The 16,916-nt window shown below is 33.5% G+C and overlaps 1 protein-coding gene across 5 annotated transcripts in view; it reads left to right on the top strand.

Moving 5' to 3' along the window:
- Positions 1-16,916, top strand: part of dom (domino helicase) — a 689,640-nt gene that overhangs the window by 255,738 nt on the left and 416,986 nt on the right. For all 5 annotated transcript variants that reach the window (XM_069845730.1, XM_069845733.1, XM_069845731.1 and 2 more), the window contains one exon: positions 6,502-6,676. In XM_069845730.1, coding sequence (XP_069701831.1) covers positions 6,502-6,676 — 175 coding nt within the window. The remainder of the gene's footprint in view (positions 1-6,501; positions 6,677-16,916) is intronic.

The following is a 16,916-nucleotide window of genomic DNA, read 5'->3' as shown; positions in this document are numbered from 1 at the left end:
TCTTTACCTTGTTCTTCAGGTACTCATTAAAAATCCTGTCTGGGCCGCAGGCTTTCTTCATTTTTGCCGCGTATATTGCTTGTTCTACTTCTGCTACAGTGAATGGTACCACATTTGTATTTATATGCTCAAGTTTGGATCGTGTTTCTCTGTTCTGGAGTACACTTCTGAAATGATTTTCGAATATGATCATTGGTATATCCTTTGGGAAGTGTGGTTGTCTTGGTGATATAGCTTTGTACCATTGTTGCTCTGCCTCTTCTATTACATTCTTCTTCCGCCTGAAAGTTTTCTTTTGTCCGTTTTATGAAGTTCTTGTCTGCTGACATTGTATATCTGTAGGTGCTCCTCTATTTGTGTGCTAGGTGCTTTCTTCAGTGCTATCATTGTATGTTTCCTCGCTACTCTTGATTGAACCAAGGTTGCGCACGTTTGTTCTGTCGATTGCTTTTTAAATTGGCGCACAGTGTGCAATTTTCCTAATCTAGCTGGATAAAATTCATTTTTCGACTTATTGATTTCACTGTATATTTTAATGAATTTATGTTCCTAACTGTTCAAGGCATCGTGTGAAGACAATGCGCGATCTTTCTCCCGGATATTTATTTGTTTTACAGCAGCGTAAAAATTGCTATCTGCAGAGGGTTGAATCCACACTCCTCAGTTGCAATAGAGAGTGCTTTGTTTAAAGTCATATTAAGTGCTAGAAATTGTGTTTTATTGTCTTCTTTGACATGGAATTTGTAAATTCAAGTATGTGCTTCAATACAATGTGTAATTTAGCTAAATTACTAAATTAGAACATCCAATACGGCCTTTATTTCATATGAAGAATATTTATATAATTTTTTCCATAAACTCTGGTTTTAACATGAGTTACAAACTACTAGCCATTAGTTGCTGCCAAGGTAATTGCATATTTATATTCCGACATCATTTCACGTGTGAAATATTGTTTGGTTGGTTGTGTATAACTGCGAACCTAACCAGTATTAATTATTTTCAGTGGCGTGACGGGCTATACACCGCCGGCAGCTTTTTGAAGTTTGGTATCGGAGTAGTGCTGAATCAAGGAATAACGAGGTTTTAAATATTATTATAGCTCCATTAGGACTGAAAGACATTCCCAGTGTTACTGAAAATAAATTAAGAACAACATTAGCCATTTTTCATCGAAAATTCTGTCCCGCTAGTTAAAGTACCATAGAAGTAAAAAAAAAAATAAAATAAATAAATAAAAAAAAAATTAAAATATAATGCTGACTGGCTAAATAATGACTTCAATTTGCCTGAACAAATTTCCAATTTTTTTGCTTTTATGCCTGTGGATGCAACATCTGAGCCGAGTAGGGGTCGTCCAAGAAAACTATTCAGTGAAAGCAGCAGTAAGAGCAAAAAAAGTAAAGTTCAAAATTTAATAGGAGACCTTAGTCCGGAGGAAATTTCTTTTGCTGCAGAATCAACTTTAAGAGCAGCAAGAAAGCGATATGCTGCAGACATTGTAAAAGAATTTTATGGTCGGAAGCATCTCCACAAAGCAACCAGAATCAGCAATATCTTACCTTTAGACTGTAAAAAGCTGCTATAAATTTCGCAATATTGTACATATTTAATCAAATCTATACTAATAATAAATCTGTAGCCGAAATTTTTCTGGTAATTTTCGATTTTCCAAAAATAATTGGTCCTAACATATATAATTAACTACCCTGAAACCGAAAATCGCTTTTTTGAAATTTTTGTTCGTCTGTCTGTCTGTATGTTTGTTTGTTACCTTTTCACGCGATAATGGCTGAACGGATTTCGATGAAAATTTGAATATAAATTAAGTTCGTTGTAACTTAGATTTTAGACTATATGGCATTCAAAATACATTATTTAAAAGGGGGGGTTATAAGGGGGCCTGAATTACATAAATCGAAATATCTCGCTTATTATTGATTTTTGTGAAAAATGTTACATAACAAAAGTTTCTTTAAAAATAATTTGCGATAAGTTTTATTCCTTGAAAAATTTTGATAGGACTGATATTTAATGAGATAAATGAGTTTTAAAATTAAAATAACTGCCATCCAAGGCCGTGTAATGAATTAAAAAACAAATGACTTCGTCTATAAGCGGCCTTGGACAGCAACAATCGAAAGCTATGAAAGATAGCCTACAGAGAATGTTTCTGTGTTTGTATGAAGTAATATCGCAAGCTAAATTAACCGATTTGTTTGATTAATTATTATTTCACCATTGGAAAGTGTAGTTTCTCTAGATGGACATAATGCTATAATGTCATTACAGTAACTTCTGATATAATATAATGTAATGTAATATAATATAATATAATATAATATAATATAATATAGTATAATATAACATAATATGCAATATTATATAATATAATTTAAGTTATTTTAAGGGTTCAGAACCATAGTGGGCCAAGCGCCATTTACTGAATACGTAGAAAACAAAGGTTAAAAAAATTAACTTATTACCATAATTCAATGGAAACCTATAACAAGTAAAATAAAATATACACATTAAATCTAAATGATGTTAATCTTCATTAAACTATGGTTGCATGTAATAAAAATTAAGAAACATGTTAAAGGAATTGTCATTGCACCAATGAGTGGTCTCTGGACCAAAATGATCGCATTTTAATTATTTAGATGCAATTTAAATTAAGTAACATATTAAACGATTTATCCTTCTATCAAACACGAATGTTCCCTGGATCAAATGTCCTATTTTAATTATGTAATTACTTTATATTTATTTCTAACGGGTGCAGCGGAGCACATGGGTACGGCTAGTTACTTCATAAATGAGCAAAGAATAACTGATTTTACTCCATCTTACGTTCGATTACCTTCAACTTTAAAACATTAATGAATATGCCATGAATTCCTAATTGTTTATTGAAAGTACATTTTCAAGGATAAGGGACATGTTTATATTAAATTTAAATATATTTAATTGCATTCATAATAATTAATAATTTACCCCTATAAAGAGGTAGTTTTTTCTTATATAAACATAATCAGAGTTTGTCCACAATTCAAATATAGTACATTTAAGTTGTTCATAAAGTTTAATTAAATTATGTTAGATAGAAAAAAAATTAATTTTGTCTAAATTCACCAACTACAAAGGGGTAGTTCTCCTTACATAAACGTAATCAGAGTTCGTAATCATATCAGATATGTTACCTTTAAGTTCTGTGTAAAGTTTCATGAAAATATGTTAGAAAGAAAAGAAGTCATTAATTTCTTCTAAATTCACCCCCTATGAAAGTGTAGTTCGCCTCACACAAACGTAACCTGAGGTGGTAATCATATCAAATACGTTACCTTTAAGTTCTGTATAAAGTTTCATGGAAATCTATTACTTAGAAGAGAAGTTATTAATTTTGTCAAGCTAGATTCAGGAAATTTCACACTGTGTCTTGGATGTATTGTTCCATAATTTTTACTGCCTCCTCTATGTTACATTTTTGTATAGAGTCTAATATGTCTTTGGTATCTGTTCTTTCTATTGCATCTAGAAACATTTCTCTCCTTATCTCTGCTTTTCCTGTTTCTTTGCTGATGTATTGGTGAGGTATATTGTTGTGTCTACTGGCAAATGTTTTCTCACAACTACATTTTTTAACATTTGTTGTTACGATGCTTCTTAGTTACTGAAGACTAAGTCGATTGTGCTGCATCCGTTGAAACTAATGTTTCGGCGTCTTTCTTTGTTAATCAGAGTGAGTCCTTCTTCTTCTATGAAGTTGATTACTGCTTTTGATTTGTGGTGTTCTGCGTCAATTTTACAGTTTAAGTCTCCTGCAAGTATCACTGGTGATTTTCGTGGTATTGAATTTAGTGCTGCTGTTAACTCGTCTATAATGTCTTCCTGTTTGTAGTCCAGCTGAAAATATGCTCATATTATGATATACAAATTACTTTTAACCATTAGAATATTGATTGCTTTTAGCATAATGTTGAATGGTGACAGCCTATCTTTTAGGAGCAGTGTAAGGCCACCTTTCGGTCTTCCATGCACACCTTGTTTAGCAAAAGAGTGAACAGAGTTCTTTATATGCCATTCCTTTAGGTTTCTATTAGGATCACTGCATTAAGTATATAGTTGGAAAATATTGTCTGGCATCATTTGTATCGCGTTTCTAATTCTCTCTGCGTTCCATAGGAGTATCCTGAAAGTTCCTTTCTGTTGTGCACTATTCTTTTCTGTATCAACGTGATTCTCTCTGGGGAGCTCTGTTCATGAGGAAGAGAACTTTATTTTTCGAGTGTAAAAAAATGCCGTCTTACTAGGACTCCCTCTGGCCAGAATTCAGGATGGTTTACTCTGGTCAGGTTGCTGAAATTAATTCTCACTCTGAAAGCCTTGTTTGTTTCTCTTGTGTTCAACTGGTTGCATGAAATGTCACTGGTGATCCTGTTGTCTTGCAGATATTTTATGAGGCCTTCCTTTTCTGTCATTGGATGTAGCCTGCCTACATAATATAACCAGGCTAACTTGTCTGTTGCTTTAAAATTGGTGTCTTGTACTTGTTTCGATCCTCTTATATATGGTCTCCGAGGGCGGCCACATCTGACTACCTCAGACCAGACTCCTTCCCTGTTTCCATTTGCATCCTCAGCATCTTCCCTACCATTGATTCTGGGTGGAGCGTTCCTGAGACTATTTTCATTATCTTGGATATTATCCTCCTGGCTTCTGGGCTCTGACAATGTTGTTCAGTGTTCATCTGGATGTGGTTCAGGGGCTGGTCCCTTATTGCATTTTATCTCTTGATCTTGATTAGCATTTTCAACGATGACTGTTGGCTTTGTATCTTTCCTCGTGAATCTCTGCTCAGGTCGTGGTAGAGCTTTTCTTATTTCTTTCGCTATTGTCAGTTTGATAGTGGCTTTCAGGTTTTTAATTTCCTCCCAGACTGCCTTTAGCTCTTCTCTCCCATTTTTCAGCATGACGAAATTGCCCTTGGCATAACCACTTTAGTGAGCACCTAGGCTTCTTGAGGTTAGCGTAGTCTCCTGCGCTGACTCCTGTACAGTCTTTATGATACATTCTTTTGCAGCATCCATCACACTCGATTACTGTATCATCTTTGGTCACGAGTTTCCTGAAGTCTCTGCATGGAGCAGTGTTGTCCATTCCATCTTATTTACTTGGCATGCTTATGGCGTCTTCTATTTTATGATTTCCTGGGTGTGGTGTGTTGGTTTGCAAATATTACATAATTATGTGCTTTCAAACAAAGCACACATCTTCAAGGTATGCCAGTGAAGATTAGGGAATGTGTCCTCAGAAATGTAGTCTTTGTAAAATGTAAACAAAGGCACATTGAATGATTGTTTCTTTTTTTTTTTAAAGAATAGTTGTTTTGGAGTTGAAGCAGCTCCATTTGTATTGCATTTTGGCAACATTGGCAGTGAATGCTGTTGGTTACAAAATTCACTAAATCTTTCTTCGACTCACTTTGCAATATGGCAAAATTTGTAGCATATTCATCAGAAGATGAACAGTTGGACTCGAGATGCATAAAATGAATTATGCCTCTTTTGTGAGTTCTCTCTCTTGAAGTTTATGTTTGTCCATAAAAGGTTCAATGTGACCATACAAAGTGTATATAAGTTGATCTTTGGATTGTACCAGCGTATTTAGGTCATTCATATGCAACGAGATGTTGGTCACATAAGTCTGTCATCCACTTCAGAATTTTTAATTCTGCAGTTATCTTCCCCTTAGTTCGCATGAACTACTATATTTTGCTCCAAAAGTCAAAGACTATTTTTGAAAGCCTTCTCTCTGCTCAACCAATGCACAACACTATAATAAATGGCATTGCTGTGATCCACTTCACACTTTTGGGTCGACAGTTGTTGGAAATTTAATCCAACAAGATTTTAAACTGTTCATGATGGCTTACCACAAAACACCTCCTTCGGAAACACACTGAACTCACCCCTTTTGGGCACAAGCTTTTTCATTGTCAGACAATGAAATGAAGGTAAGATGAAGATGAGGGGACCTTGGATTCAATCACTAATACATCCAATAAAGCAATAAACCATACTTAGCAACGATAAACATACATTACTCCATTCAAAACTATGTTTAAAGTTAAAATTATTACTTAAATTAAAGTGAATTTCTTTTTTTTCCCCGTCGTAATATTTAATATTGATTGACTTGTATTTCTAATTTCTAATGCAATTTGATAGGTCAAAATTCTGTCCTAAAAATTGACTAGATTAATAAATTTAATACTGAAGCTTATGTTAGCTGTGAACTTAAATAAGCTCCTTCATGCATCAGACATTTTATAACTGTAAATGTAGAATGTGAGTTTGCTGAAGCCGACATTAGAATACTGGTATCATTTTTAGAAGTGAAGTGTGTGGTGGAGGTTGTGAAGAATAGCGAAATCTACGAATTTAGTTTGAAAGTGAAATATACCATTTTCTTATATTTCTCTCTCTCTCTCTCTCTTAGGTTGGACAAAACCAAATGCATTCCATGTATGCATTACATCATACAAATTGGTCATTCAAGATCACCAAAGCTTTAGACGTAAAAAGTGGAAGTACCTTATTCTGGATGAAGCTCAGAATATTAAGAACTTCAAATCGCAGAGATGGCAATTGCTTCTCAATTTTCAAACACAGAGGTAAATTTTTAATATAAAAGTGGTTTTGAAGGGTTGGTTTTTCAAGACTTGGCATGCTGAATCACGAACATATGTGACAAGAAGAAATACTTTTCTTACATTTTTGTAGGGTACATGCATATGAGATTTTGGTGAATAGAACTTGTTATATTGAATGTACTTGTTCATGTACTCAACATAATTGTTCTGATTAAAATGTGTGTACATACAGCGATAAGTTGTGTTACACTCGATCTTCTTCCCTACCTATATAGTTTTTTAAATTGCCCTCTGCCATACAAAGCAGTTCCACATCGTCATCAGAGTGAGTAATGTATAATTAATATTTTTTTATATTAAGGTGCAATATTTTTTTCGAAACAAACATTTTAGTGCTATGTTGACTATAGTGAATTTTGAACCAGTAGAATATGTTGATTAAAAGTTAATATTTTCTTATTTGTCATCATTTCAATAACAATTTTCCCTCTTTTATTATAGAAGTGTTAAAGATGACATTTTATTTTGAGAGTTCGGTTGTTTGCTAAACAAAGCCAAAGGCCAAGTGAAGCAACCCTACAGACAAAATAAAATAATTTTCAATATATGTGGTACACTATTTTTCAGACAGTCGTTAATCGTGCCAGTATAGAGACAATTTCCCCGATTTCTCCATGGCTGAATTTCACATCATTGTAATAATGAAACCTCATCACATTTAAATTAAGTGGTAGTATAATGGTAGAGAATTCGACTGCAGAACAATAGGTCCCCATTTCATACTCAGTTTCGCCTAATTTTTTATAATTACATTTAATTCTTAATTATGTTCTAAAGTTAACAGTAAAATGGTCGTTGAAGCAATTAATTAATTCCTGTACATTTTATAACTGATGTTATTTTTTAAAGTAGCTCTTTCATTGTTTGAACTGCTTTATTGGTTGATTGTGATTGCTGCCATGTGACATCCAGTTGGAAATACTTTAAATCGACGAAAACATATGAAAATCTGCATTTAAAATACTTCTTGCTTGGTATCACATAATCAGTATATGTACGGGTAATGAAAGTGTGAAAAAAATAAAGAATTTAAGTAATTGACAAAGAGAGTACAGAAACCTGGTGAACTAGGTTGGTGAAGTGTTGAATATAGAATATGTGGTGCACTAGGATCACTGTAATCTAACATTGTTCGATATATCTATTATTTCAAACTTGCTAGAGCCAATTGTAATATATATTGATATGATTTCTAAATATCAATATACATACGTTATCAACTCAAGTCTAAGATTTTAAGATTCTATTGTATGTATGTAAAGTAACAGCTACCAGTTTAGTGTACTTAATGTTTGTGTGTTGGTTAAATTGCTGGTTGCAGAGAAATTCTTTACTGTCTTTGTGATATTGACTTGATCTCTAGACTAGCGGCTTTAGTCAAGGTGTACTTATAACATCATTGTGTACTGTTCATTGGTTGTAAAATAATAGTGTTAGTTGACGTCTTAGTAAAACTTTCTAAAATTGTAGGTGGTCTACATGATATTGGCTTGACTCTCAACCTCATTGTGTGAGCCGTGACAGATTAATTGTTGCAAATGATTGAAATCTCGCATATTTTAGTGATTATAACTTTCTAGACTTTATGTGCCAATTTTGAAGTCTTCAATTTGATTTACTGATTTATTTTGTGTATAGTGCATATACTTTTATGGTTCTCTGTACATCGTAACAGTTGAAATCACCATATTTTAATACCGTGTGGATCATCTGCACTGATGTTTATACATTGAGTCAGTCACTATGGTTGGTAATATTAATTATCAAAGGAGGAAAGTTGTTCATGTACTGGCCTCTTCTAATTCAATTGAATGTAAACTCAATACCTCAACTGTTTCCGATTATTTTAATAACCAGTTTGGATCTACAAATGATAATTTGATGGAAAGATATAACCTATATGTTGATCCTGATAACTTAGACCAAGAAAGTATACTAATAACTGATACTGACATCATCAAAGCTTGTAGGAGTATACGCATTGATACTGCCCCGGAAGAGAGTGGAGTAAGGATGAAAGTTATAGGAAAACTAAAAATATATAAAGCAATTTCTTACCTCGTTATGTACATGCTTTGTTGGGATTTTATCCCATTCCCCTTCAAGCGTGATCAAACAATTTTAATTTTTAAGAATGGTGACCCCAGCCGATGTAAAAAACTGGCGACCCATCACAGTTTTCTCCTTAATCCATCGAATTTTTGAAAGAATAATTGACACCAAATTTAGAATGTCTTTGTGCCTTAATGCCAACCAACGAGGATTTATGGCCATTCCAGGAGCTTACATTAATTCATTAATTTTGAATGGTTGCTTAACTGAAACCAAATTGCAACTTAAAGATTGTACAGCCGTTATGTTGGATATAACACGAGGTTTTGATAATATTTCTCATGCTCACATAGAACAGACTCTTCATACTTTCCCTGTTCCTTCTAAATTGAAAAATCTCATCATTGCTTTGCTTGCGGGTAATACAACTAGTGTTTCCATCAACAGAACAAACAACAGGACAAATCTTACTGTGAAAAAGAAGTTACATAAGGTGCTCCTCTTTCTCCTATTCTCTTCAATATAGCACTAGATTTTCTTTTAAAAGAATTGAGTGAAAAGCAAATCATAGAAGAATATGGTTACAATATCATTCCTACTCTTGAAAATATATCAGTTTTAGCTTTTGCTGATGATTTAGTTCTTTTAAGTCAAAATGATGATGCTGCAAAACATCTCATAATGTTAGTCAAGAACTCACTTCCAAAAATTGGTTTGTAGATTAATATTGATAAAAGTAAAGGTATTTCTCTTCATCGAGGACAACTCTCTTCTCAGTCATTTAAGTTAATAGATGGATCTACAATATCCTGTCTGAATTCTAATGAAAATATCAAATATTTGGGAATTACTTTTCATGACGAAATTAAATTTAATCCTAAAGAAATTATTAATAAATTGACAAACAGTCTTAACCACCTAGTGTCATCACCTTTGCTCATTCCTGATCAAAAACTAAACATTTTAAACCAATATGTTTGTCCTCAACTTACCTATCCATTTCAGTGTGCACCGTTAAAGGATCTTCAATTAAAATTTCTTAATGATATTGACAAGCTTATCAGTAATTCTGTCAAGGAAATCGTTGGGTTACCGGCATATGTGCCGGATGCAATGCTATATGCACCTCGAAATTTGAGAGGACTAGGAATTTCTAAAGCACTGTGGGAAGCTTTTCTTCAACATCTTAACGTCTGCAGATTATTAGTTAAAGAAGACAACCCTTATATTAATCAAACTAGGAACCTTCAAGCCACTTACCACTTAATGTCAACGATATTGGAACCATTAATCCATGCAACATCCGTAAACAACTTCGTGTCATCACTTATCAATGGAGCGCATTACCTGGGAAAGGTAAAGGACTTACATTATACTTCTCACTGGAAAGAAGGTAACACTTGGATTAGCAATAAGAAAGGCCTGTCTTGTGGGCAATGGACCGAGGCCATTAAAATGAGCACCAAAGTTATTGGCAGATGCAGATATTAATAAAACTGCTTGAGAGTGATTGAGATGTATCAGACAGCTCAGTGAGTGGTAAAGGGTCGAGTGAGTGATTAGTCTGAATTTAATATTAATAAATATTTTCCCCTCCTGGACATAACTCACTCGTGACTTTGAGTTGTTACTTTTGTTTCGATCATAGAGGAGGAAAGTGTGCAGTTTCAAACTTCATTTGTTAATATTTTTAAATAACACAGCATATTATTCACTAAATCAATTACTGGAAGTGAGAAGTAGGAAGTCTTGTTTTGTCGAAGGAATTTGCAACGTGATTTTCACAAAAACAAAACAAAAAAATCTTATGAATGTGTAACAATATAATATGATGATTAGAGGTGAGAATTTCGCGCACTGTAAAATCCCAAAATATGCATGCATTCATACACTATTAAACTATGGAATATGCATGACTGAGCAAAAAAATACTTGAAAATGTGCACTTTCATTTTTGTCCCAAATGTCTCATTTCACTTCACCTTTTTTTTATTTTTTTATTTTTTATTTTTTATTTATTTATTTTTTTTTCTAAATTGGTTTCTGTGAGATTCCTACGTTTGTCAGTCAGTATGTTTGTGTAGATAGAGAATGACTTCTTTACATCACAAGAAGTTAAAGAATCCATAGTCTGGATCTGCATTTATGACCCTGTCCAGTTTGTTTTTCGTCACTACACCCACTTTCCCACGGGCATAACTGAGAGATCTATGGAATTCTTTGCAGATTCTTTCCTATTTTGCATTCTTGGTGAAGCAGATGCAACATGCTGGTCGATTTGAAATTTTTTTAGTACATTTCATTTGAAATTATAATAGACCTTAAGGTTACCTAGATACGATTTTAAAATGGACATCATACTTACTTACTGGCTTTTAAGGAACCCGGAGGTTCATTGCCGCCCTCACATAACCCCGCTATTGGTCTCTATCCTGAGCAAGATTAATCCAGTCCCTACCATCATATCCCACCTCCCTCAAATCCATTTTAATATCTTCCCATCTACGTCTCGGCCTCCCGAAAGGTCTTTTCCCCTCTGGCCTCCCAACTAGCACTCTATATACATTTCTGAATTCGCCCATACGTGCTACATGCCCTGCCCATCTCAAACATCTGGATTTACTGTTCCTAATTATGTCGGGTGAAGGATAAAATGCGTGCAGCTCTGCGTTATGTAACTTTCTCCATTCTCCTGTAACTTCATCCCTCTTAGCCCCAAATATTTTCCTAAGAACCTTATTCTCAAAAACCCTCAATCTCTGTTCCTCTCTCAAAGTGAGAGTTCAAGTTTCACAGCCATACAGAACAACCGGTAATATAACTGTTTTAAAAATGGACATCATAATTTAATTCTTGAGACAAGGACTCGCTAATCCGTCTCATTGCTGACAATCTTCAGTGTGGCCATGGAAATTGTGACAATAAAATTCCTGTTGTAATCCTCCATAGGACTTGTCCTTTTTTAGGGTAAATAAAAAAAGTCAAAATAACAACAACAATAATAATAATAATAAAACAGAATCAACAAATCGTAATGTAATCAACATTCATTGTATTCCATCAGAATATAAGAAGTATAAGAAATAAGACTGATGAGCTCCTTGCATCCTTAGATTCCGAACATTTAAATCCGAATGTGCTATGTATTACCGAACACCATATGAACAACAGGAAATATTGTCTCTCTCACTGGAAGGATATAAATTAGGTGCTAGTTACTGCAGACAAACTCTTGAGGATGCGGGCGTGAGTGTATTTCTCAGATCTGACCTTAATTTCAAAAATATTGATCTTTCACATTTTTGCAAAGACAGGGATTTAGAAATTTGTGCTGTTGAATTAGAAAATGAAACATATAATTTCATTATAATATATTTATATAGAGCACCATCTGGAGACTACGAAAATTTTATTCATTTACACTAAAATACTTACAGAAACTGAAACGTGAATGCATTATTTTCGGAGACATCAGTGTCGATTATCTAACAGAAAGCAATAGGAAAGATCAACTAAATTCATTGCTAGCATCCTTCAATTTAATTTAGACGGTAAACTCTCCGACCAGAATACACAGGGATTCAGCTACTGCAATAGACAACATATTTATCAGAAAAGAAAAATAGATATATCTCAAACAACCCCAATAATTAATGGTCTTTCGGATCATAATGCTCAGCTCCTAAATATAAATATTAACACATCATAAAAAAAAATCAAGTAAAATGAGATTCAGAAATATAAACAGAGAATCATTAAATAATTTTGAAATAAATCTTAGAAATCAAACCTGGGAATCAGTATATAGTCAAAGTGATATGAACAGTAAATTCAACGAGTTTCATAAAACATTTATAAATATTTTTGAATCCAGTTTTCCTGTAAAGTATAAAAATAAAACATTATGCAACAATAGATGGATTACACAAGGTATTAAAATCTCATGCAAAATCAAGAGATCATTATACATACAGAGCAGAAATAGTAATGATACAAACTTAAAACAACACTATAAGGATTATTCAAAAATATTACACAAAGTAATGCAAAAAGCTAAAGAATTACACTATAATAAAACAATACAAAACTCTGATATTAAAATCAAAACAACTTGGAACATAATTAAAAACGAAAGTGGACAATCAAAAAGTAACTAACAAACTGTACTGTTATACCTAACAATACAAAAACGTCAGACCCAAATGAAATTGCAAATATATTTAACAAATATTTTCTTACCATAACTGATAACTTCAACATCCCCCAAGATAATGTTACTAACAGTTTAGATTCTTTAACACAACATTTTCCGACAAAATTCCCAAATATTTAAATTTTTTCAACAAACAAACAATAAAGAATGGCAATTATTAAAAATCTAAAGCCAAAAAACTCCTCAGGGTATGATGACATAACAAGCAAAATATTAAAAGCGAGTTCACATATTATAGCTGGGCCACTAAGTTATTTGTATAACTATTCAATGTTCAATGGTATATTCCCAGAGAGATTAAAATATTCAGTTGTTATTCCTATCTTCAAAAGGGGAGAAACTACGTCTCCAGAAAATTACAGACCCATATCATTTCTACCAGTCTTCTCCAAAATCTTTCAAAAAGTAATGTATAAAAGATTATATCACCATCTAGAAAGATACAATATTTTAGTCCCAGAACAATTTGGATTTAGGAAAAATAAATGCACGGAAAATCCAACATTTAGTTTAACTGACAAAATTCTGGAGGCAGTAAATAAAAAATTACAAGTTGGAGGGATTTTCTGTGTTTTATCCAAAGCATTTGACTGTATAAATCATAAAATGCTACTAGAGAAATTAGATTATAATGGAATTAAAGGTGTTGCACACCATTGGTTTCACTCATGTCTCATAGATAGGAAACAGAAAGTCGAAATCAATACAACTATGAAATCTACCTCGACATGGGGAACTTTTAATAATGGAATTCCTCAAGGATCAATATTAGGTCCCCTACTTTTTCTAGTGTTCATAAATGATCTTACCCCCCTAATAAAAGATGTAGGTCATCCCATATTATTTGCAGTTGACAGAAGTATAGTACTTACAGCCAATAACTCCAACACATTCCAATCTTCAACAGAGGAAATTCTCTTCGAAATATGTGACTTGTTCTCAGTCAATAAATTAGTATAAATTGTAACAAAACTAACATAATTCCATTTAAATCCTGTCCAAATTCAACCTCGCAAATTTCAAGCGCAGTAATTAACAATAGATCCCTATTAAAAACAACAACAACCAAATTTCTTGGCTTAAAAATCGATAATGTGTTAAATTGGAAAAATCATATTAAAAAAATTAGCCCCAAACTAAATTCGGCAGGTTTTGCTATTAGATCTATACAAAAGATAGTAAATATCAATACCTTAAAAACAATATACTTTGCATACTTCCACTCGGTAATGAGTTTTGTAATAATATTCTGGGGAAATTCCACAGATAGTAACAGTATATTCCTATTACAAAAAAGAGTAATTAGAATAATACTAGGTGCCAAATCTAGGGAATCGTGTAGGACTATTTAAAAAAAACTACAAATAATGCCCGTGGCTTGTCAGTATATTTTTTCATTAATAATCTTCCTCGTATGTAATCGTGAAAACTTTGTAACTAATTCAACAGTTCATAGCATAAATACACGTCAAAAAATGACTTTGATACTCCATCGGCAAGTCTATCGTGCTATTAAAAAGGAGTGCGTTATATGGCAGTAAAAATGTTTAATAGCCTACCTATTTATATAAAAAATGAAACTCAAAACATACGATTATTTAGGGCCAAATTAAAGAAGTACCTAATTTCTCACGCCTTCTATTCTGTAGGTGAATTCATGACATTCAATAACTCTTCATGAAATTGATACTAAAACTTTGTGTTGTACTAGTAGACTATATTGTAAACCTCGTCTGTATATATTTCATCTAGACTGTGACTATAAATTAAGACTTTATAATGAGTAGTATTAAGTTTTTTGACTTGTTCCATATTCTAGCGGTGAAGCAATGTATGAATACCTTGGAATGTTAATAAGTACAATACAATATAATACAAAAGGGACAAAAAAATTGAGAAACTGAGGTGTCCACTAAATACCGTTAAAACATGCATTTAAACTGAATATAATGTATATTATATTCTTTATTTAGCTGAAAATTGCTTAAATATGCATCATGCATGTTTTTATCTCCAAAAAGTCGAAAACCTGCAAATATGCACGGAATAAGTACACATATTTGGAACAGAAAAGTAATGAAATGAATAAGTACTAAGTTCGAGCTATGTCCTATGTTTCTATAAAAACATGCATTTGCATGGAATTCTCTTCTCTAATGATGATAAACTTACCTATATGTGTATGCTGTATATTATTAGTATTTCCTTTCTGATGACTCGTCTGAGTGATACATACAACCTGTTCGCTAATTCTGCTCTATCTTCCTCCACTTCATAATCTTCAAGTAGGTGTTTAGTTACATTGTGCGATATAAGCAGGATAATATGATCAAAGTAACTTTGCATTGCAACTCTTATTTGGTTCGGAGAATTGAAAATTGTTACTTTACTTGGGCAAAACATCTCTCTATAATCGCACGTTCTTTCGTTATCGGTATACATTTGTTGTAGGTTCTTTGTTGTGGAGTGATGGTAAAGTAATAAGCCAAGGAGCAATTCTGTGGCAAAATGTGGTAGGCCTATGTGTCATTTCTTTCACTTTTCAAGAGCGAGCATGTACAGATATATGATCTGTGGATAAGCTTCGGGGCTTCTTCTGCATTGTCTTGGTGTTGGTGGCTGACGTTTCGACCGCTGTGTTGTGGTCATCTTCAGAGCAGGTGGCTGATGTTTCGACCGCTGTGTTGTGGTCATCTTCAGAGCAGAGCAACTGCTCTGAAGATGACCACAACACAGCGGTGGAAACGTCAGCCACGAACACCAAGACAACATGGTAGAAGCCCCGAAGCTTATCCACAGACCATGTACACCAGTCTCTGAAGCCTACGTGAACATATACAGATATAGTTTGAACAACCGTATAAAGTCGTAGGAATCGTGTTTCATAACAATGGATTACACAAAAAAATAATAGAGATATACATGTCATCTTTTCCCACAATTAAGATACCAGCAGGATGCGCAATACAGCGAAACCTCTCCTTACGGACACCCCCAAGATATGGACAGTCCTCATATATGGACAGGTTTTTATGTCCCAACTGAAATAATATAGAAATAATGATAAATTAAACTCTCGTTTACGTACAATCTAAGACACGGACATGACAGCTGTTTCACAGTCCTAAAGTTTGTTTTACCTCCTGACTGCAGACAGAACTTGGATTTCAAGACCTAATGTGTTACAAAAATAGAAAATTTAGTTTTGAGAACTGTACAGAAATTCCTTAACATGAAACATAACGTAAGGGTCTCTTAGACTACCACTAGTCCAGCCGGCTACCCCTTGTTAGCTGGAGGCGGGTGGATAAACAAAGTCATAAAATTTAACCTATCTGATGGGTCCAAGGTTTCTGCAGTCGTGAAATTGTATTCGACACATGATGGGGTTAGGAAGATTATTCTCTTCACTTCAATCAGTTGTTCTGTTTCGAGAGACATGGCACCTGAACATAAAGGTTAAGTTGAAACCTGTAAATTACAGTACTGCAGAACTCCAGACCTAGAATAAAATTGCATGGCACAGTACTGTATTTACCTTTTTCGGTCTTATCTACTGTAGTTCAAAGTTGCAAAGAATTTACTGTATTTAGAATTAAACTATAGTAATACATTTCACTTAAAGCATGAAGGAAGGGATACATAATACATATTATAAATTTACTTTTAGATTGGGGAGCCTCCCTCCCAATAAAGGACACCTCTCAGATGCGGACAGATTGTTACATTCTTCGATGTCCGTAAATGAGAGGTTTCACCGTATATTGCATAATCTCATTTTCAACAAAAATTTAAATATCATCTTTTGCCTTGGAACCACAGAACTCCATAGCCCATATCACCTAGAAGAAGTGCATTGGCATTATTGCCAATCATTACTCTACAATCATCCGAATTTCTCCATACCAGAATAGGCCTAATATAAAAGTAATTATC

Source organism: Periplaneta americana, chromosome 14 (assembly GCF_040183065.1).
Source record: "Periplaneta americana isolate PAMFEO1 chromosome 14, P.americana_PAMFEO1_priV1, whole genome shotgun sequence".
Taxonomy (NCBI): Eukaryota; Metazoa; Arthropoda; class Insecta; order Blattodea; family Blattidae; genus Periplaneta; species Periplaneta americana.
Note: the sequence above shows the minus strand (reverse complement) of the source record. Positions and strands in the feature narration are given on the sequence as shown.